This window comes from Equus caballus, chromosome 3 (assembly GCF_041296265.1).
Source record: "Equus caballus isolate H_3958 breed thoroughbred chromosome 3, TB-T2T, whole genome shotgun sequence".
Lineage (NCBI taxonomy): Eukaryota > Metazoa > Chordata > Mammalia > Perissodactyla > Equidae > Equus > Equus caballus.
Genome location: NC_091686.1, coordinates 85,892,199 through 85,915,380, shown reverse-complemented (window position 1 = coordinate 85,915,380; position 23,182 = coordinate 85,892,199). Strand labels below are relative to the sequence as shown.

Here is a 23,182-nt window from a genome sequence, read left to right as displayed (position 1 = left end):
AATTTGTTCTTCACCAGAGGAATTGCTGGAAATGAAGACGCAGCAATTCTTTATCCAGTTTCCAGCTGGAGGAAACAGCTAGCAAGAGAAGTCCCAGTCCAAGTTCGGCGCCGACTGGGCTCCTGCAGAAAGCCGCTGTGAGCGGGCGAGACAAGTGGGAAACCCGGACGCGCCGCCACGGACTGACTCCCTTACTCCGTGCAGCGGGATCCAAGCTGCCCCAACGGCGCTTCCTCTTCTCGGTTCTTCAGGGAACACTTCGCGTGCTTTGTTTCAGACGCCGACCCATCTTTCTCGGTTGGTTTGCAGCTCCACCAATCCCGCCCGCGACGGGGCGGGGCTTGAGGGTCAAGGTGGGCCAATTCCCCAGCCTCGCCTCTACACGCGCTTTCGGACCCCCGAGGATGAGTGACAGCAGCCGGGTCCAACCAGCTACTCGAGAGCGTGGCCTCCGCCAGGGGCGTTACGGGGACGAGGGGCCGGGACCAATCGCATTAGACCTCAGGGGGCGGGGCCCCTTTGCCAGCTCCAGACCGGCGCTCCCCGCACTCCTTTAGTCAAATGAGAGTCGCGGAGGGGCGGTCCCTCAACCGAGGTTCAGCCAATGGAGGAGGCGAAGTGGGCGGGCCGGGGGTGCCTGGCGGCGAGTCCTCAGCTCCCAGCCGAGGTGCGGCGAGCCGGTGGGGGGACCGCGAGGCGAGCGCGGGAGCCTGGGCGGCGAGCGGGGTGTGAGCTGCCCGAAAATGCACTCGGATGCCGCCGCTGTCAGTGAGTAACAGAGAGCGAGCGGGCCGGGGCCGGGCGGCTGCCAACACTCTCCACTGGGCTCCCGCAGTCCCCGCCCCGCGCCTCCTGTCCCAAAACGCGCCGGGAGCCCCTGCCCGGGAGCCACCCCTTCCCCTCCCGGGGCCGGGGCGGGCGGTGACGCTGCGGGCGGCGCGGGGCGGGGGCGGGCCGTGGGGGAGGGGGCCGGCCTGCCGGGGGAGGGCGGAGGTGAGGGGGGTGGGGACTGGCTCCATTTCAGTGTTGGGGGCAGGGGAGGCGGGACGTGCGATGAAGGGCCGGGACCGGAGTGTCTGGGGTGAATGGAGGTGGAGGCGGCGGCGGGCGGCTGGCTAGCGGGCAGGGCCGGGGGGGCGGTGGCACCGGCACGGAGGAGAGAAGCAGGGAGCGAGCGAGCGGGGCGCAGGGGTGAGGATTTCCTAGGGGCTGAGTGGTGCGGGCGGCTCGGTGAGAAAGGCGGGTGAGTGCGAGGGGAGCGCGGGGGCGGGGACAATGGGAAGAAGGGCTGGATGGCGGGGGTGGGGGGAACAATGAGGTGGGGGAATGGGGGCAGCGGCCGAGCGGGGCAGGAGGGCAGGCAAGGAGATGAGGGCTGATGTAACGGGAGAGCGAGATGGTGGGAGGGATTGGGGTGTGATGGGATAGTTGGGGAGTCCGGCGGGCGGGAGGGGCTTGGGCAGGGTGGTGGGGTAACTGGGAGCGGTGAGAGGGGGCAGACGTCGGGGTAATAGGATGGAGCAGGTATTGGGAAGATAGGGTAATTGGGAGTAAGAGGAGAGGGAGGAGGGGAGGGTTTGGGGTGACAGGATGGGGGCAGGGGTAGAGGAGGTGCGGTGCGGGTGAAGAGCTAGTTGGAGGAAGGGGAGGTTGGGAGGGGCTGGGGCAGAGGGAGAACTGTCATGTCCAGATTCGGTCAGCGCGGGGCTGGCGGGGAAGGTGTCAGACTATGTGTTTCTGGGAGGTGTGGCCCCCTCCCCGATCAAGGTAGGGTCCCTGGAGCGGGGAGCCCTGAGCTTCGGGATGCGGGGAGAGGAGTGGGCGGGGCTGAGCTGGAGAGGGGGAGGTGCCCCGAGGTTGGCGCTGGCCGCGGTTCCCCCCGAGCGGCGGGAAGCGAGGTTAGCACTGGCGCGGGCTCTGGCTGCGGGGCTTGGAGGCGGGGCAGGAGCGCGGGTTGCCGCGGCGGGAGCCGGAGGGGTCGGGCCCTGGAGGCCAGGTCGGGGGCTTTGCGCAGGGGAGGTGTCGGGGTCCCTGGCGGTCCGTGGGTTTGGCAGTCTGTGACGCAGTTGTCTAATTTCTGGTCGTCAGGTGTGGAGGCTGGTGCCTCGGGACCCGCTTCCCTGCAGGGAACACCGGGCGGGAGCCCCAGCGCAGCGCCTGGTGGGGCACGACTTCTCCCAGGCGTGCAGGAAGGGTGCTTTAGGGGTATCCTTTAGGGTCTGGCTCCAGTCGCCGGGTGTGAAGGGGAAAGGTAGTCCCGCGGATTTCTGGGACTTGTAGTCCGGGCCGCGGTTGGGTTGGGTGCACGTGGGTAACTGTGGAAACGAGTCCCAGAATGCAGCGCGGCGCTCGGAGCCTCCCTGCTCTGCTGCCTCGTGCTTTATTCCCGGCAGACTGGAGCGCGCTCTCGGGAGGCGCTCCTGTACCTTGGGGCCGGAGAGGTTTAGTAGACCACCTTGTGTCAACGGGAGGGGGAGAACCAAGCCAAGTGCAGTCCTTTCACACTAGAGTTCTTGAACCCCTAATTGATTATTTCCCCCTGCATTTGGTGGCCTTATTTGTAGAGTAAATGCTTAGTCTTGAACCATCTAGCACATAGGTTGTGGGAAAAACATTCAAGATGTCCACAATCTAAAGCAGCATTTAGAATAGTGTATTTATTGTGGCATCTAGTGTATGTAAACCCTAGGTTAAAAGGTTCGGTTTTATATAAATCAGGGAACGCAGTGGAGACACATGTAGCCCTTGTGAAGGTAATATAAATTATGTTTGTATTTCTTGGACTGTTTGGATTGCCCAAGAGTAAGGGGACTTTTTGAAGAAAGATGGTCTTGAAATGAATTGAGTGATGGAGACAGCTTAATGACTTTTAGGTGGAAATGGTCTCATTCACCAAGCCAGTGTGAAAATGTGAAGATGAGTAAAGGTAATATATGATGTCCCGTTTTCAAAGAAGCATGCAAAGCAAATGAGACTAGAGGAGCGTAAATCAGTGGAGGACTTTTAGAGGTGTTCGTGTGTTTTTGTATTTTGTTTTTAGCTGCGGCCTATAGTTTTTTCTCTCTGCCTCTTTAATGTTAGAGACGGTCCTCTCGGTCTGTAGAGTCCCCAGTGTCACATCCTTTGCTGGTTCCCTTTACCATTTGTATGTGATGACTCCCAAATCTGTAAGGTAGAGGGCCATAAGACTAGCTCAGAGATGACAGATTATTTTTCTGTGATGTGTAAGGGATTATGAAACTATAGATAGCATAGTCATTAGAAGAATATTATAATGATCCTAATGGTAAAAATTTTACCAGAAAGCTCTAAGATTTGGAAACCTTCTAGTATGGTTACAAATATACTGAATTTGCTTACCTGATTGAATGATGATTCTCTTCTTAATAGATGAGAAATTGAGCAATGTGTGTTTTTTTCGGGAAATGATCAGTCTTCTATTTTACTTAAGCTTGTGGTGAAATATCCAGGAAACCCTTTGTGATATGTAAATATGTGCTATGAACGTGTTTTTTTTAAATGTGCCTTTAATCCTGGAATTTGCTCTTGTGAAGGGTAAAGTGTATGAGGTTGAAAAAAAGAGTTGTAATCGTCTTTAGGCTGCTGTTTTTAAGGAAAGTATTAGGCTAGTCATTTCTTTCCCTTTTTCTTTTTTCTGTTACATCCCCAAAGGACTCTTTACACATACACAGCCCCCACCCCCAGCTTCCCAAACCCTAGTTTTCTATATATCATCACCTTACACTTTCTGCTCTGGTTTTTAGGTTCCTCTTTGATTTTTGGCCTCTGGGGAAGTCCTTTATTTTCTTGTGAACTTAGCTATGCATTGAAACAGATGTTTCTTACACTTTACCTAGAATTTTTTGACTCTTATATTGGGAAGGATTTTTAGGTTATCTTGGCTATAACATTGTCAGAAAAGAAAGTCTCCCTCATTTTCTCCACCTTAGAGGACTTCTGTACATTTGCTCTTTTCTTCTATTCATGCCTCCAAGAGTGACTCTTCTAACACTTGATCACGTTTCTTCAAATGTTATTTATTATATCCTTTCCTGTTGTCATCATTACCTGCTCCCAGCAGCTCTTATTAGCTTATTGCTTTCTTCCTGACTACTAATACATGTTTGCATTATTTTCATCTCAGTAATAATAGTCTTGTTAACTCAGCACTGTAAAAATCAACCTGTCAGAAGCTGACCTCATGATGACCTCTGTTGTATCAGGATGCCTCTGAAAAGTAAAAATACTCAACAAATGGCTTAAGTAATAGAGCTTATGATTGTCTAGTAATAAGAAATCTAGAGATAGATGGTTCCAAGGTTGATGCAGTGTCTTAATGATGTCTTTTAAGAATCCAGACTCTTTGCATCCCTTTCTTTCTCTATTCTTAGTATTTTGGCTCATCAAAAGCCTCAGGCTCATTGCCTCCTGTTTGCAATATGGTTGCTGCAGCACCAGACATCATGCCTATGTAAGAAGGGCAGGGAAGAATGTTTCCTTACAACTCCCCCTTAACAGAGAGGAGTCTTTTCCACAAGGTCACCTTGGACACTTCCCCTTCTCTCTCATTGGGTAGAACTGATCTCATGCTAGTACTAGTTGTGAGGGAGGCTGAGAAAGTGAAAGTCTGACATTTTTTAGCTTCTCTTGTGGAATGTGGCCTTTACTAGGGTGGAAGAAGGGTAAGGAGAATGAATGCTCTGGGCTGGCAGCCTACAGGTTATCTCTCTGAACCAGCTACTTTGTTCAGCTGTCTCTGGTCTGGTCTCAATCTTTTTATCTGTTGATTTATTTTCTGCTTCATTCTAAAATAATTGGAGGTGACTACATATAGATAAAATCCTTTCAAGAGAAGCAAAATAAACTATGGATTTATAGGCTGCACATAAGTGCTTGCCATATGTTAGAAATAGGCCATATATTTGGCTCTGAGCTTCCTAGGAGCCAAAACAAAGAGGAAAACAAGACCAATTAATTTTATTCATTTGGTTAATGAAACTGCAGTTCATTTAGTAACCCAAGCTGGAAGCCTAGACATTTCTCATGCTCTCCTTCTCTGGTGGGGAGTGAGAGTCCATCTCTTCCCAGGCCTATCCTCTCTTTCCCATACCTGTTGCCATTGCCCTAGGTCTGATCCATTCTTTCTTACATTCTAATCACCAGTAATCCTTTTACCAGGCTCAGCCTCCTGTAACTTGATCTTCTCTGTCACCAGTTGAATTATCTTTGTCCTTAGGATTTCCCTACCCAGAAACCTCCAGGACTCCCAGTTGCTTACTGAAATGTAGACTCCTCAGAACCAGGGGTTGAACCAGCTTCTGTAATGTGAGCTCAGTCTCCTTCCTGTGGACTGCGCCTCCTCGCCCATCGCCTTCACTGCAGCTTCCGTGGAACTTTTCTTTATTGAGTTCCCATTCCCTCTCGAGTGGACTCTCTCTCCCACCATTGAATCTCCAAAGCACTGTTCACTTCTCGTCTCAGTTTTATCTTACGTAGCGATACGTGCTTGTTTACTTATTTATCCCCTCCCCAATTTTGGATTGTTACCCCTTGACATCTGGGACTGTGCCTTACTTAGTATCCACGTCATGGTCTGGCATGATGCCTTGCTTAGGTCCTCAAGTATATATTGAATTGGACTTAAATGGTCAACTCTTGAATATTTAGTGAATTATCTGGAAAATTTTAATTCTTCCTCCTTCTATCCAGCATGCTTTTCTGAGTTGTCTTTCATTATTTTGTCTAGATTTTTCTTCAGCAAATGCAAACTTTCACTTATTCATTTTCTGCTTTTTTTGACAAAGTCAGCTATATGCAAACCAATTTAAATAATATTTCTTTTTAAATACATGCAGATACCAGTTTTGAAAAATGTGTATGGCATGGAGAAATTCTCAAGGAGAGAGTAAAATGCTGGTGATGTGCTGTGGGACCAGGAGTCTGTGTGAAAGTGCATGTGTCCGTTTCAGATCTGGAGTGTAACAGTCCTATGTGGAGAAGGCTTGACAGCTCTGACCTTGAGGGGCCTGGAGTATTTCTGTTTCTCTCCTCTTTTTGTTTTATGACTAGATTCTGGTCCTAAGGGTTTATTTCTTAATATTAACAATACATTGAGATCGCTGAAAAGCGTTCTTTATTTAGAAAGTAAGCTCTGTTAGTTGGAGGTGAATTTTCTGAGAATCTGACATTAACGCTGATGTCTTTTTGTAGTTGGTCAGCATGAATTAGTGTTGATAGCTTTTCGTAGCTTGTTCTTTCTTATTCTGATATTCGGTTTAAAAGAAGTACCTCTTGAGAATTCTTGTAAGCAGAACATACATTTAAAAATATGTTTTAAGTACGAAAAGGTCTTGGAGTACGTTTTAAATAGAATCCTGTATTTTAACAATCATCGCAGGACTGTTTGAGATGTAAGCATCTTTTTTCCATAGTGTCCAGTATTCTAGCAGACCGGGTATCTGCTGCTTCAGATTTGAATTCTTTTTCTTTTAAATGGAAAATGCTGTTGAGTTATTTTCAATCTAGGAAGGTAGGCTTGTAGTTTTTGAAATTAATTAATATACTGAGTAAAACACTAAGTTACATGAACAAGACCTTCACCCTTGCCAAATAGCGTTACCTCTGGGTATGATTCTTTTTAGTTCCATCTTTGAGGATTTTTTCCTGTGAATATTTTTTTGGGAAAACCTTTTGTTCCTTGCTGGCCTGTATCAGTGGTATTCACAGAGGTGTGTCATCCATTCATGTCCGCGGTTGGTGCCATCAGTCTTCAGGGCCCTGGCTCTTCCTCTCGTTGGGGAATTCCTGCCTTAGTGGGCAGAGCTGCGCAGACACACCCACCTCAGAGTGTGAATCTGAAGCTGGGGGCCAGTGATGGGAAGAAGCCGAAAGTGCCTGGAGGCCGTTTGGAGGGGATGAACAGTAGTGGCAGCTGTTTCTAGAGGCTGTGGAGGCTGCCACACTCCCAAGGGCCAGGCTGGTTCTGGCTGTGTCTGTGCATTGTACTCTGCTGTGTGCCCTTAGGCATTGTTTTGGTGATGTAGCCAATACATTTGTTTCTCTGGATTTCTTAAGAGATTCTATGCATTTTCCAATAGCCCTTTTAAAAAAAAATCACTATTCTGGGCCAGCCCTGGTAGCCTAGTAAATAAGTTGGGCATGTTCCGCTTTGGCAGCCCAGGTTTGGTTCCTGGGCGCAGACTACACCACTTGTCTCTCTGTGGCCATGCTGTGGCAGTGGCTCACATACAAAAAGAGGAAGATTGGCAACAGATGTTAGCTCGGGGCAAATCTTCCTCAGCAAAAAGCAAAAAAAAAAAAAAGTCACTATTCTGTTTAAATTAGCTAGTTGGTCTCTGATGCTTGCAGTTAAGAATTCTGACAGATTCGATATCCAGACCCATCACTGGTCAATGGGTGGCAGAGGCCCTTGTGGAGAAGAGCAGTGATCTGCCGTTGCACCCTGGCTGGACTCTGTTCAGAGTCCAAGTGTCCTGTGTCCTGGCCAGAGATGGACCAAAGAGCTGAAGGAGCGCACAGGCCATGTCAGTTGTGGGAGCTGCCTTTGCTGGTGGTCAGGCAGGACTCTGAGCCACCCCGCTGGATCTCACATGGGGCTCTTTACTGCTGTCTTTTCCTAATTACCTGTTTGTCCCCAAAAGAAAAAAAATCGAGAGCCGTGACGTTAAGGAGCTAGTGCTTGACTTCTTGTGTATCTTTTTGGATCTTACTTGAGGATATTAGCTATGGAAATAATATGTGTAGCTTTTTTTTGGTGGAATATTTGTTCAGCCAAAGTTCGTATCTGATAGTCCTAATTGCTTTTTAGTCAATTTTATTGAATATAATTTACATACTATAAAATTGTTCCTATTTTAAGTGTACAGTTTGATGAATTTTGATAAATATCTATACTGGTGTAACCACTACTAAAATTAAGATATAGAACATTTTTGTTACTCCAAAAAGTTCCCCTGTGCCCCCTCACTGTGCTTCTCTACCTCCCACCACAGTTTTTGGCTTTTAATGTGTATCTTCTTTGGTCTCCTCCATGTTAGTTGATGATTTGTTGGTTTGCTGTTCATGGAGATGGTACAGTGTAAAAGGTATGATCAATCTCTCTCTCTCTCACCGAACTATTAAATCCAAAGAAAAGCTATCAGTGCTGTATAAATTATAAATCTGATAATTAGTACTTTACCACGGGGAACTGTCTAGAGTTAGATTTGTTCCCTTGAAAGGTTTTCCCCTGGATGGCTTTTCTTGCTTCTCTGTGGTCCAAAGACATACAATGCTGGGATTTGCTCCGTGGATGTGGTGATGTCTCTTATTTGTTATCTGGGACAGGTCGGGAGGCAGGAAACCATAGCAGTGAAGTGTGGTCAAAATATCTAGAGTCAAAATATCTGGGTTCAGATCCTTGCTCTGCCGTCTGTTAGCTGTGTGACCATGGGTAAGTTACTCCACTTCTGTGTGTGCTTCAGAGTCCTCATGTAGAAGAACCTCCTGCAGGGTGTGAGTTGTTCAGGCAACAGTATTTATTAAGCACCTGCTGTATACCAGTCCCTGTTCCTCATCTTTTGTGAAGTTTTCATTCTAGTAAGGGGGAGGAAGCAAATAGTAAACAGGTGAATCATGTGGAATGTCAGGTGCTGATAAGTTCTGTAGAGAAAAATAAAGCAGGGAAGGGGGAGAGGGAGTGGGAGCAGAGGATGTTGTAATTTTATGGCCTGATGAGCGGTGCCATGTCCGTGCCCAGGATCCGAACCAGCAAAACCCTGGCCCCGAAAGGGAGCATGGGGACTCAACCACTGGGCCACGGGCCAGCCTCGGGTGTTGTAATTTTAAACAGCATAGTCAGGGAAGGCCTCACTAAGAAGGTTTTACGCTAAGACCTGAGGGAGGTGAGGAGGCAGTCAATGCAGAGGGAACACAAATGCAGAGGCTCCGAGGGGGAGCAGGCCTGTATGTGAGGAACAGCAAAGACGCTGGTGTGCCTGGAGTGGAGGTGGGGGTTGCGCAGAGAGAAAGAAGTAGGCAAGAGCAGAAGTGATCCTGAGGATTAAATGAGATAGAACACATAAAGTGTTTAGAGAAGTGTTTGCCACTTTTCTGTTTTGTTGCTAATGATTACTGTGTAATGACAGTCTCCTCATTAGGCTTTAAAAGGAGACCCTTGAGTGGAAAAGAGGTTATAAGAAAGAAAACAACCAAGTGAGGCTTTCCCTCACTCAGCCATTCAGCAAACATTTGAGGTTTTTCTTGTTGCCAGGCACTGCTGTAACAAACATGACTCAGTGGGGGGCCTTGTGTTTAAGGACTTCCTTCCAGCAGCTTTAGTGGTGGAGGCCCACAAGTAACGGATGTCCAGGCGTGCTTTGGGAACAAATGGGGAGTCATCAAAATTAGACTTCAGGGAGGGGTTAGCAATTCCCATGTGGGTTCAGCTCTTGAAATTTTATTATATGAAGAAGAGGGTCTGAGTGTGCTTGAGGGGTGCTTTCCAGGCAGAGGGACCAGCCTGGGTGAGAAGACAGGGCTGTGGCAGTAGAATGGCAGTTTGGGAGGCCAGAGGGGAGGGGGAGGGGGAGCCACATGGCGAAGGGCTGAAGAGAGGCACCAGGGAGAGGCACCGTGAGTGGGAAGAAGTGAGAAGGAAAGAGAGAAGTCTGAGAAAGTGGGGTGCAGGGAGAGAGGAGGGGCTGACACACAAACGGTGATTATTCTGGGACTGCTCCAACTGCTTTGCCTGCAGTAACTCATTTACTCCTCACAATCGCCCTCTGAAGTAGGTTATAGCTACTGTCATCATCCCCATTTTACAGATAAGGAAGCTGAGGTGCAGAAAGGTTAACTAACCTTCTCAAGGTCACAGAGCTTGTGAGTGATGAGTTGAGATTCTAAGTCCAGGGTCTAAGTGCCCCGCCATTGTCCGTGAAATAATCTTCAGCATTTTATTTATGCTTTTCATTTAATCCTTTTGGTAACCCTGCAGGTATATTGGAATTGCATATGTTGTCACTGGCCTCTGAATGATGATGCGAGTGCCAGTTGATAGGATTATCTCCATTTTGCTTTTGGTTCCTTTCTTCTTGGAATTGGTCCCAGGGGGATTGGGATCTAGGATGACTCTCTCCTTTCCCACTCCCCTTCTTACCCTTATTTCTGCCATCTTACAATGACAGCGGGCATTTAGAAACAGATTCCAACTGGGCAACTGATGGTGGCAAAGAAAAGTATTTCCATACTTTTTCTTAACTCACTAGTGACATAGTCATTTTTAGTCTTCTTAGATTTTATTTTAAATAGACATGTATATTAAATGCTTTTTTTTTTCTCCCTAAAGCCCAAGTACATAGTGTACATATCCTACATGTACGTCATTCTAGCTCTTCTATGTGGGTTGCCACCACAGCATGGCCTGATGAGCTGTGTGTAGGTCTGCACCCAGGATCTGAACCAGGGAACCCTGGCCGCTGAAGCAGAGCACGTGAACTTAACCACTCGGCCATGAGGTGGCCCCTTAAATGCTTTTTAAACACACATTTTTAATATTATTTTTTAAGTATAGGAGAGCTCAAACAACTTTGCAGAAAAACCAGAAAACATAAAACTTACCTTTTAGTTGAGCTCCTAATGTAGTTTTTATGTAACATCTTTGAAATTGTTTTCTTCTCTTTTTCTGTAGTTGAGGATGGGTCTTTTTCCCCTTTCTGCAGATGCCATTCCCACGGACCAAAATTAGATCAAGGATTATTTGTTCTTAATTAAACAGGAAGCTGAGGATAGTTGTACGTTCAAGTCCAGGCAACTGGCTACTGGAGTCAGTTTTAAAGACCTGACACCTTGTCATCCCTTCTGCTGTCTTTACTTTTTGATCTTCCCGGTTCAGTCTGTCCTAGTCTCTTCTTCGTTCTGATCATAATAGGCATTAGAATAATGATCCCTTATTGGTGCATCGTTGGGGCCAACTCTGTGCTCTGCGCTTAGCATCCCCATTTACTTAATCCTCACAGTAGCCTTGTGAAAAGGGGCCTGCTACTTGGCTGTGCAGATGAGGACACTGAGGCTGGGTGAGGGTGGGTAACGGGCAGGGCCACTCAGCTGGGATGCCACAGAGCTGGGACTCTGACCCAGGGCTTTCTGATGCCAGAGCTGCACTCTTTAACCCAAATCTGGGCTCTTGTAACATTAGTGAGATTAAAGGATGATTTTACTCTGAACTGCCGAGTGGATCTGTGTTCTTCAGTGGGTAGGGTGGGGTGAAGGGAATGAATCTAGGGCCCTTTGTACCTTGTCACAGTTGGAGTGCAGCCAGCCCCGGTGTCCTGAAGTGGCTGACTCCTTTGAGATGGCACCCGCAGCCCCAGCAGTGCGATGGATGACGGGTGCTAGGTGGCACGCCGGCTCTCTTGGGTTTCTCCTCCCAGCCTCTTTTATGCGTCCTGTGCGAGTTAGGAGGAAAAAGCCAGCAGCCATATGCTTGGATGGCTTTAACTTTGGATCTCGTGCTCGGTGAAAACGCTGAGTCACCTGCAGTGACCTGCTTCCCACCCCTTATCAGTTTTCCCTTTTCTGCCTCACCTTTTTGGCTTTTGTGCCTTGTAAATAGCAAGTATTTACTGATGGGGAGAATGATGTTAACACCTTCCTTCCTCCCTGCTACTTTGTTTCTTTTCATTTTTGCCTGGCTTCTCTGCCTTGAAAAGCCTGGCTCTGGGTCTTTTTCTCACGTGCTGATGGAGTACTGGTGAGTGCGTCGGATTCCTGTCTGCTCTGTGCTGAGGTTCTTCCAGGAGAGGCTTGGGGGCACAGGATGGGCATTGAGTCAGGGTGGGAATGGGACTCCCCTGTCTGGTTGCACATTAGGAGCATCTGGGCTGCTTGAGAAAAGCTCGACTACCCCCATTTTCATTAGATTGATCTGGATTGGTGCCCTGGCACTGGCATTTTTTCAGGCTCCGCAGGTGACTCTGATGTGCAGCCACTGGATTAGTTTTAGATAGGTTAATTTGTGAGCTGGGTTCAGGTAGGCTTTGGGGAAGCGGGCTCAAAAGACGCAGCAGCTCTTCCCTGGGCCCTGCGCTCAGCGAATAGCACAGACTGTTCCTGCTCACCGCGTCACGTCATAGCCAGCGCTCAGGTTGTGCTTACTCGGGCGAGGCACTGTTCTAAGCACGTTGCAGCATCAACTCATTTAATCCTCACAGTATCCTTGTGAGACAAGCACTGTTGTTACTCATTTTATGGAGAAAGAGATTCCTGCTTCTGACAGTGAGGGGCATGTAGTATGAAGCTGACCCACAATCCTAGCTTTTGGTTTCTCCTAGTTTTGTGGTGTAGAAAACTCATTTCAAACATTTGTGTTTTAGTAATTTGGCCTTAAATGTGAATATATTTGTTTTTACAGATGAGAAATATACCTGTGCTATCTCATAAGTAAATGATTGTCAACTGGTATGCATAGGTGTAAATTGGTATTGTAGATCATTTAAAACACTGCTGCTTTTTTTTGGTGAGGAAAATTGGCTCTGAGCTAACACCTGTAGCCAGTCTTTTTGCTTGAGGAAGGTTGTTGCTGAGCTAGTATCTGTGCCAGTCTTCCTCTGTTTTGTATGTGTGATGCCGCCACAGCATGGCTTGACGAGCGGTATGTAGGTCCATGCCCGGGATCTGAACTGGTGAACCCCGGGCTGCCAAAGTGGAGTGTGTGAATTTAATGACTACACCACTGGGCCGGCCCGTAAAACACTACTTTTTATGATGTCAAAAAAAGTTCACTTCACTTTATGGTAGATTTTATATTTCAAGTCATTTTGAGATAGAATTCATTTTTAATCACTTTTTTTATTTAAAATTGCATTTCCTACTTTTCATTTAAAATCACATGTATTGTGTATGTTTGAGCTCATATGTAGATCTATACTGACTTGTGGTCCGACCTGCTCTTTACACTCTGGCTACTGTAACCTTCCAGGATACTCAGCACATCTAGTATCAGCATTTTACACGTGCTCAAGTCTCATCATCATGAACCCTAAACTGGACATTCCCTCAACCCCAGGTGCACTTCTAGTCCCCCCATCCTAGTCAGACTTCTGGGACAAGTTGCTTTAGCTTGACTCAGCCTGTTCCCTCATCTCCTGCTGTATCCTTAGCTCGCTTCATTCTGACCTCAGTCCTGGCGTCTCAGTCTTCGCCAAGGTTACAGAGTAACCTCCAGGATGCTAAATCTAGTGAGGACTTTTGAAGCATTCTTTCCCACGTTCGCCGGTCCCTGTCGTGTGTTAGGCTTGTGCTCTTCTAGGTGTTAGGATACGGTGGTGAACAAAGCAAAAGACGGTCCCTGTCCTCCTGGAGCTTGGGCTCTAGGAAGAGTGACAAAGGACAAAGATGTAAATATATAAAATACAATGTCAGCATCACAAAAGACCTCATGTTGTATGATTCCGTTGCTATAAAATGCCTAGAATAGGCAAATCTGTAGAGACAGAAAGTGGGTTAGTGGTTGCCTAGTGCTAAAGAGGCGAGGGGAGAAGTGGGGAGGTACACCTAATGGGGTGATAAAAATACTTTAAGATTAGGCTCTGGTGATGGTTGCACAGCTCTGTGACTTTACTAAAAACCGTTGAATTGTGCACTTTAAATGGGTGTATTGTATGGTATGTGAATTATATCTCAAGAAAGCTGTTAAAGAATGTCAGAAAGTGACGAGTACTATGCAAAAATCTAAATTGTGTGGGGATGGAGGTGCTGCTTTGGATAGGGAAGTCAGAAGAGACCTCTGACGAGGTGACATTTGAGTAGATATTTCAGTGGAGTCAACTGTCAGGCCTTGGGAACATCAGAGGTCATCAAGGCAGAAGGTATATTAAATGCAGAAGCCCTGAGGTAGGAATTCACTTGAGTATTCAAGGAAGAGTGTGGCTGGAATGGAGTGAGCAAGGATAATGGAATGAGATGACTTAGGTCAGATCATGTAGGGCCTTGTAAGGACTTGCTGAAGACTCAGATGTTTTTCTTTTATGCTGCAGTAACAAATCCAGAATCTGAGTGATTTGAAATCAAAAGTTGTGACATGCCCTCTGCAGGTTGGCAAGGGTCTCTGCTTGACGTCATTGACACGCTCACCCTCAGTCTGTCTGAAACCCGTAGGAAAGAGGCCTCCTGTTTCTAGAAGGAAGGAGACAAGGCAAACCTAAAAAATGGCTCTCAACTACAGTACACTGTTGGCTTTAACAACAACACTTTTTTCTTTTTCCGTGTCGCTGAATAAAGTTGGTGTTTCAGGATGGGCCGTGTAAGCCGTGGCTTAGAGAACCCCAAGCGTTCCATGCTGAATCCCACTGGAGAGGCCAGCCCCGCTCCACTGGATCCTGTTCTTGTTCTCTCCCAGAAGCGTTTACGATGATCGCTGATATTGATAACCTTTAGTTTTGTCCAATTTTCTTTCACCCTTTTGGCACTAACGTGGTCATTATTCTGTACCACCCTGCCAAGAGCCTTCACTGGTTTAGTTTATCATTCTCATTGTCATCAAAAAGTGTTTATGAAGTGCATGTCTGTGCATAGTGCTGCATTAAAACTTTTGTACCTGAGAGCATTGTTCACTGACTGGCCAACTGGGGTTCAGCTAATAATGAAATACTTTTATGACTCTTTAGTGAACAGAAGAAAGAAGTGTGCTTGCAATAGACATTGTGTTATTGATGGTATCTGTTCTGCACATCTTTTTTCTTTAAAAAAATTGGTAAATTGTTTTAGATTTAGCTAGTTTTATTAACTTAAAAAAATATTACTCTTAAGTTTGTGTGCTTGATTATTAACAGCTTTGGGTGGGAAATGCTGTTTTTTCCCTTTATGGAACAGGAAGATAGATCAGTTTTTGCTCTGATCAGAAATAAGCTACAATGGAGGATGGACTTTGGATTGGGAACGAGAAGATGTGACTTGTTCCCAGCTTGGCCCCAGCTAGCTGTCTGGTCCTGCTTGAGCTAATAAAACGAGGAGAATTGGACGAAAGGACATGAAATGTTGAACTCCACTCTCTCATCTCCAGAAGGCGATCTTCGTGGTTTTTCCTTATAGCACAAGCACAGATTTTATATAGAAGTTAGTTCTAAAGTCCATATGTAAGGTGAAAATCACCTATATTAAAAATAGCACTGGAGGGGCTGGCCTGGTGGGGCAGTGGTTAGTTCACACGTTCTGCTTCTTGGCGGCCTGGGATTTGCCGGTTTGGATCCCGGGTGTGGACTTGGCACTGCTTGGCAAAAGCCATGCTGTGGTAGGCATCCCAGGTATAAAGTAGGGGAAGATGGGCATGGATGTTAGCTCAGGGCCAGTCTTCCTCAGCAAAAGGAGGAGGATTGGCAGTAGTTAGCTCAGGGCTAATCTTCCTCAAAAAAAGCACTGGAAATACGTTCAGAAGGTGTCCGTTGGAGATGGTCTTGCATAAAACCAGCACAGGCAACTCTTCCTCCTGTAGTTGGAACCGATCTCTGGCTCTGGAGCTGAGCACCAGTTGAAGCAGCTGGTATGCATTTGGGGACCCTGTTTTATGAAAAATACGTCTTTAAATACTAGACTTACACAGTGTTGTGTGAGATACACAAAATGTGATTGGCACATGGAAGCTGAGACGGACCGAGTGACTGTGGGATTCATGTTGCCCGCCTCCTGCTCATTGAGTGGAAGGGAAGGCAGTCCAGGACGTTTGAAATTTCTTTTCTTCTCTCTCTCTCTCTTTTTTTTTGCCGAGTGAGTGAAGTTGAATTTGTGTGAGTTAAAAGTGAGTATTCTACGATCCTGCTGTACTAGGATTTCTCCTCTCCGCTTTTATTGCCACAGTCTAACTTAAGGCCCTAATCACTTCCTACTTGAGTCACTTCCAGGAATCTTCATGAAGGGCCCCTCTAAATCCAGGCCACCCATTGTCCACGCCACACATTTGCCATAGAGGGATCTTTCTAAAAAACTGATGTACACACTTCCGTGGCCCCCAGAGTCACAGCAGTGCTTCTTGAACCTCTCCCAGCACTCTGCTGTGGCTGAGGGTGAGTGTGTTAGCTACTCTCGGTCCTGGAGCATAGTTGGGTGTGGTGAGCTTTCTTTAAAGTCTTGTACTATAACCATGTTTTTGTTTTTATGTAAAATTGTTGTAGGTGAATTACCATTGAGTAAAATTGGTGCTGCCTGAATTTGCCCTGTTTGTTACATTTGCATGCCCTTGGGTGGCTCAACTGGAAATACAAGTCCTTAGGAGATTAAATCTCAACTCTTAAACAGGGTTCACAGATCCTTCATTTTCTGACCTTTGCCTTCTGTTTGCGTCTCCTCTTTTATCATGCTGCTTCTCACATTTGAAGATCTAATGGTGTGGATGCACTTGAAAAGCCTGAGTATGTCAAATTTAAGACTTGTGTCTTTGTACTTGCATTCATTCATTCATTGTGGTGTTTACTGAGCACCTAATATGTGCCAGGCGTTGTTCCAGGTACTAGGGATATAGCAGTGGACAAGACCAAGTCCTGGCCTTCGTGAAACTTACATTCTAATGGGAGAGGAAGATGACAAACAAATATATAAAGAAAGGTAAAAGAAAAAGAAAGGTAAAGCAGGTGATAAAAAGTGAAGAGGAAGTTTTTGTTTGTTAGCGAGGTTCTGTAAGAAGGTGATATTGTCATGACAACCTGATGAAGTGTGAGAACAAGCCGTGTTACCATGTTATTATTAGAAGGAAGAGGGCTCAACACAAAGACAACAGCATGTGCAAAGGCCCTGAGGTAGGAGTGTGCTTGGAGTGTTCACAGAACAGCAGGAAGTTCAGTGTGACTTACAAGAGTGAGTGAGGGGAAAATGAGTAGGAGATAAGATTGGATAGATGGGTAGAGGCAGAAGAGTGCAGGACCCTGAGTCTATAAGGACTTTTCTTTTGCCTTGAATGCCTTCCCCTTTCATCTGTAACTTTTGGGTGAGGTTGGAATTAATTTTAATTTGTTCACATGCTAGCTAGTTTTCTTCTCTCTTTACTAAATAATTCTCTTCCTCATTGATTTGAAAGGTCATTTTATCATATATTAGTTGTATGTGTGTTTAGACGTACATATATTCTTGCATGCATACATATGTTTATCAGCTCTCTTCCATTGATTTGTCTTCTTGTACACATACCATACTGTTAAAATTACTGTACCTTTATCTCAGGCATTGGTGGACTATAGCCCAGGGACCAAATCTGTCCCACCACCTAGTTTTCATAAATAAAGTTTTATTGGAACACAGCTATGCTCAGTTGTTTCCGTATTGCTATGGCTGCTTTTGAGTTACAATGGCAAAGTAGTTAGAACAGAGATGGGATGGCCCACAAAGCCTAAAATATTTACGATCTGGCCCTGTGCAGAGTTTACCAACCTCTGCTTGATGCTGTGTATTGATATCTGATAGGGCACGTTCTTCCTCATTCTTCTTTTTCAACAATTTCTTGGCAAGTCTGGCATGTTTGTTCTTTCACATGAACTTTAGAATCAATCTGCCAAGCTTGCTCAACTCCCTTCCTTTTCCCCACCTCTTTTTTTGGAGGGTGGGGGATCTTGGAGGCTGAGAGAATAGGAATTTGATTGCATTTAATTTGTAGTTAGTAAAGGGAGAAGCCATCTCTTTATGATACTAGGTCTTTCCGTTCCAGGAATATACTATCTCTACATTTATGTCTTTCAGTAAACTTTTATTGTTTCTTCATTGTGTGTTGTGTATTTGAGTTTATTCCTGTAAGTATTATTGCTTTTTGTTGCTATTGTAATTGAGATCACCTCCCAGCTATGTTTAACAAGTGACTATTTATGGTATAAAGGAAAGGTTTTGATTTTTATGTATTTAAATTGTTTTTGACCCTTTTACACAAGTAAACTTTTTTAGGACTGTTAATTTTTTAAGTTTGATTCTTTTGGTTGACAGTCATTGTCTGAACTTACCAATAATTTGTTCCTTTCCTAATGTTTGCGTCTCCGTCTATATGGTGGGATTCTGTGCCCAGGGTAATTTAGGGGAGTGGACGTGGACCCTCTCGGTGGCATTCCTTTTTTTTCTTTTATGTTATGTAGGTCACTGCAAATGGTAATTACAAGAAAAAAACCCCAAATCAGAAAAATTTATGCCCAGTCCACATTTGTTGCTAGTTTTAAGAATACTTGGAAGATAATTTAGGTGAGCTGTTTATCGAGCAGGCTGTGCCTTTTTGCAGAGCCATTCGTGGCCTTTAATACAGGATATAGGGTTTGCCTGTCATACTGAACACGCACACCCTTGTGACATGCACGGGTTTATTGCTTTTCTGTGGAGAGCCATTTGATCATGGAATGAAGTTGACTTAACCTAGCATTTATCTGCTGGAATTGAAACGTGAGCAGAAGGAGACTTCTCTGAATAAGTTAGTGCTTTCCTAAATACGTTCTCTGTAAAGCCTCGGATCTTTACCCTTAATATCCGTTCCTTAAGGATGTGAAATCTGTTGTAGATTTCAAGGTCTGTTACTTGCCCTGAGCACTGAACAGATGAACCATAAATTCAATAGATGTTAACCTTTGTGGATTTATCTTTTAAGGCCATTTTTGTCTTTTCTCCCTGAATTTGAGTCTCTGCCTTAGATTCTTATCGAAACTAAAGATAAATTACTCGTATTGCTTGTTCCTTTTGTTTTTCCTTTTTTCTTTTTGGTGAAGTGATGATGGGGTGGTGATGGTAGTAGACTTTGGGTATGGAAACGGAGAACTGCTGACGTATGTGATTTGTGAAATGTACTTTGTTACTCTCATTGCCTGTAAAGTGAAGCTTCATATTTAGAACCTGGTCCTAAATGCTCCTGTGTATTGTCTCCACTGTGTTGTGATCCGTTTCAACCATCATGAACATCACCTGGTGGTGTATGAATGTGCAGTCTGTAGAGATGTATCAGGTGGCATGCCTCAATCAGAGAGGGAGCTCCAACTTGGGGATTTTTGATGTGGGGCTTGACTTGGACTTCCGGAAGTTAGAGACCATTTAGATAGCTGTGGGGTGTGGAAAATAGTATAAGCGAATATAGTGGTAATTGATTTCTTTTATTGAGCGCTTATTATGGTCCAGGCATTGTAATGGATGTCTGCCACATCTAGGCATTGTAGTCTCCCTTTACAGATGAGGACATGAAGGTTTAGGTGAAGTAACCGTTAGACCTGAGATTCAAACCAGCTGTCAGACTCCGGAGTCGGGTTGTAAAGCACAGCGGTATTTTGGCAGGAACTGTGTATGTGTAGAAGGATTTTGCGGTTTTAATTCATTTAGATTTTCTTATGTGAATTTTGACGATTGAGTTAACATCGAGGTGGTGAAAAAAGCATAGCATGTCGGGGTTTAGAGACCTCATTGCTTGAATGATCTTTGGCAAGCCACTTTCTTCTCTCCCATGTGGCCTCAGTGAAAAGAGAATCTAGATCCTTAAGTTTTCTCAGTTTTGTTTTTGTTTTTGGCGGGGCTCAGGAGTTTAATTTTTATTTCGAGATCATAATGGATTTCAATTGAGAGTGCAAAGACAGGGGTTATGGCTTGGTAGGAGACGCATGGAAGGGCTGATGTCTGTGGGAGCTCCCCGTTGCCTCTTGCAGGTCAGGAGAGGATGGCGCTTCTGGCTTTAGAGACCTCATCCATGTTTATTAAATACAAACATGAGTAAATAAATACACACACACATACATACAGTCACACACCCCAAATGCTTTTTAAGCCTTTTCCATGCAGGTGCACTAATTAAGATGGAAAATAGAGTTTTGTGCCACATTCTCATCATTTACCTTAAATGTGGCTAAACCATTCAGATGCCAAACAGTTAACACTTATCTGTATTCAAGGCCCATTTGGAGCCTGAGACCCTGCTCTGGTTGTCTCTCAGCCAAAAACTCTTGTTCTTTGGACCATTCTCCTTGTCTGTGACGGTGGTGTCAGGCTGCTGGCTGCCGCTGGGTGGGCCAGAGCAGTGCATGTGTACTTGGACATGTATGGCCTGCTGCTCCTGACAGTGTTGGGGCTCTGCTGCCTGTCTGCCCTTCTGCCCTGCAGATCAGCCCAGAACTGGATTGCTGCGCGATTTAGAAAAGAAAGTACATAATGCTTTCTAAATACTGGCAGGGAAGTCACCCTGCTTTCCAGATTCGGAACAGTAGCCCAGAGCACAGCCCCTGCACAGACAACTTGTACTGTAGCGGCTGCTCTTTGCATCTGATACATGTCCCAAATAAAATATTCCAGTGCAGGGCCGATTTTTTTTTTCTTTTTTATCAGAATGGCATAACTTGGAGAGTTACAGTGTCTTTTCAAGGTTACATTCAGACTAACCTTTATGATAGTAAAGAAAAGGAACTAATGTAAATCCTGATATTTTATTAAAATACTTCTGTTGATGCTTGTTCAAATATGAAATTATTCATAGACTTTTAACTTGTATTTGCATAGCCTAATATGTATGTAAGCATACTTAACTTTCCAAAAGACATTTGAAATTGGAGATTCGAAAGCCTAACAGTTTAAAGTTTTATGTTGTGCAGGATTCTAAGGTGGAGCAACTTAATTCATGTGGTGTGTGTGATTTAGTGTGTAAGGCTGAAATCATCAGAGGTGATGCGTGGTGCATTCTTGGATCTGGACATGTTTCTCCGGGAGTGTGACTTCTGCTCTGTGTGTCTGTTCTGTGGAACATTTTAATGTTGCAGTGCAGATGACTGTGGGCTCCATCACAGGGCTCTGGCCTTAGGCACAGAGCTTGCAGCCTAAATAGTTCTTTGATTTGTCTGTATTTGTGTAACAGGAGAGGGAGGGGCTTAGATTCCATTTTTTGCTCTCTCTGTTGTAGAAGAGCCAACAAAATAAATACATTGTAAGAAATGCCGAATGGTTGCCATGCTTTCCTATTATTTTCTTGCCAGAAGCTTGATATTGTACTAGTAATTCTGGGGAAGAGAAAGGGAAAGAGAAAGCGAACATGTTTCATTTGAGATCTGTCTTCTATTTGTGTGACTTCTTTAATTTGTTAACATTATTGATATTTTTCTCTTAAGTTCAAGTTCATTACTGGTAGGATTTTACAACTACGGAAGTATTTTTGTTTTACCTTAACAATTCAAATGGAAATTTCATCAACTTTAACATGTGGTTGGGAATTTAACTTTATTGTTAGACTCTACTTCTAGGGGATAGGTCATTAGTTGCATCTTGTATTTTATTTAATAAATATCAAATTAATGGACATCATATTCAGTTGTATCAAAACATTTGTTTGTCTTCACTTCTGAGCCTTCTTTTTTTACATTCTTTTTGCAGTGTGGGAAATAAATAACACTGAATTTTCCCCTTTTTCTTTTAAAGACTTTCAGCTGAACTCTCATCTCTCAACACTGGCAAATATTCATAAGATCTACCACACCCTTAATAAACTAGTAAGTCAATCTTTTAAAGACAGAAGTACCAACTATTTAAAGTAATTGTTCTAAGTGTATTTGATAGAAATTTAGATAATGGATGTTAAGATAGCTATTTATGAAACTATTGAATTTTAAAACTTGCTGTATGGTTTGTGATTCCTTGGTAATAATGAACATATTTCTTGCAGAATCTAACAGAAGACGTTGGCCAAGACGATCACCAAACAGGTATCTGTAAATGCTTACACCCTTAATTTTAAACAAGCTTTGTAATTGAAAGTTAGGAAGGAGAGATTCTAGCTGAGAATGGTCTACATTGTTGTCATCCCCTCCAATAACAAGATGTTACTTTGTCGAGGATGTTTTTCAGAGTGTTCGAGGCTGCCATGGTACAGCTGCTTCCCGGGAGGTGATCTGTTCCGGGCCTCTGGTTGATGACAGAGCACTTCAGTCCCTTTAAAGGGGCTGGGGATTCTCCCCAGTAGTTTCAAGATATTGTTTCTCTACTGAACTGTTTTAGTTTATACTAAAAAGTTACTGCAGTAATGCAGTTTGAAAGGTATTCCATAAATGTTTGTTGAATTGAGATAAAAATGACTTGATAGCTAGGTAGGGATGTGTGTGTGTGTTATATAGGTCCTGAGGATTTATGAATGGGAAAATTGAAAATTAGTGTAAATGATTCTCTAGCCCTGTGGTTCTCAAACTTTAGCTAGCATTATAATCACCTGGGGAGAGCTTGTTACAACAGATTACCAGGCTCCACCCCCAGGGTTTCCAATTCTGTAGGTTTGGGGTGGGGCCCCAGAGTTTGCATTTCTAACAAGCTCCCAGATGATGCTGATGCAGCTGTTCTGGAGACCACACTTTGAGAACCACTTCTCTAAACTGCTGATTCAATTATAAAGTTCAGAAACTTGGATTTGATCTATAGTTATTAAAACTTTCAAGAAAAATTATTAAAATATATTTTAAATTATTTTGGAAGTCACCATAGTGATATATGAATATATGCTTGTTGGAGAATTTTGAATAGCGCAAAAGTAAGTGGAGTAAAAAGTGACAGTGCTCCTCTGTCTCTCAGTCTAGCCGTTCTGTCTCCTCCAATACGCTGTTTAATTTTATTCTTTCAGCCATTTTTTTTTAAACTTTTTTTTTTTTAAAGATTTTATTTTTTCCTTTTTCTCCCCAAAGCCCCCCGGTACATAGGTACATAGTTGTATATTCTTCGTTGTGGGTCCTTCTAGTTGTGGCATGTGGGATGCTGCCTCAGGGTGGCTTGACAAGCAGTGCCATGTCCACGCCCAGGATTCGAACCAACGAAATACTGGGCTGCCCGCAGTGGAGCGCGTGAACCCAACCACTTGGCCACGGGCCCAGCCCTCTTTCAGCCATTTTTATTCATGCATATGTTTTTATAGTACTGGCTTTTTATTTAGCATCAATGAGATCACACTGTACATACTATACAGCATCTTTCTTTTTTCATTTAATGGTATGTCTTGGAGGTTTTTGGGATTTAGAACCCTCCCCAGCCTCCCCTCCAAATGGGTTCAGAATGAATTGAAAATTAGGCAGAATATGGAGGTTGAAGTAACAGTTTTGTTGGAAAACACAGTTTAGATGTGCAGCAAGAATGCAGAGGCTTTTCAGTGTTTCACCTGAATTAGAAGCCTCACACCCAATCACTGTCACACCTGTATAAGCACAGGCCAGCACACCCGCTGTCCCCC

General features: G+C 44.7%; 1 protein-coding gene across 25 annotated transcripts in view; it reads left to right on the top strand.

Annotated features, from left to right (window-relative positions):
• DCUN1D4 (defective in cullin neddylation 1 domain containing 4) overlaps positions 1-23,182 on the top strand; it is a 78,845-nt gene that overhangs the window by 9,630 nt on the left and 46,033 nt on the right. For 3 of the 25 annotated variants that reach the window (XM_005608781.4, XM_070263858.1, XM_070263849.1), the window contains exons 3-4: positions 21,394-21,464; positions 21,638-21,677. In XM_005608781.4, coding sequence (XP_005608838.1) covers positions 21,394-21,464; positions 21,638-21,677 — 111 coding nt within the window. Of the gene's footprint in view, positions 1-496; positions 769-997; positions 1,244-1,341; positions 1,899-2,107; positions 2,252-15,516; positions 15,536-21,393; positions 21,465-21,637; positions 21,678-23,182 lie in introns of those variants that run through there. The other 22 variants (XM_070263852.1, XM_023638106.2, XM_023638107.2 and 19 more) reach the window with 19 other exon arrangements.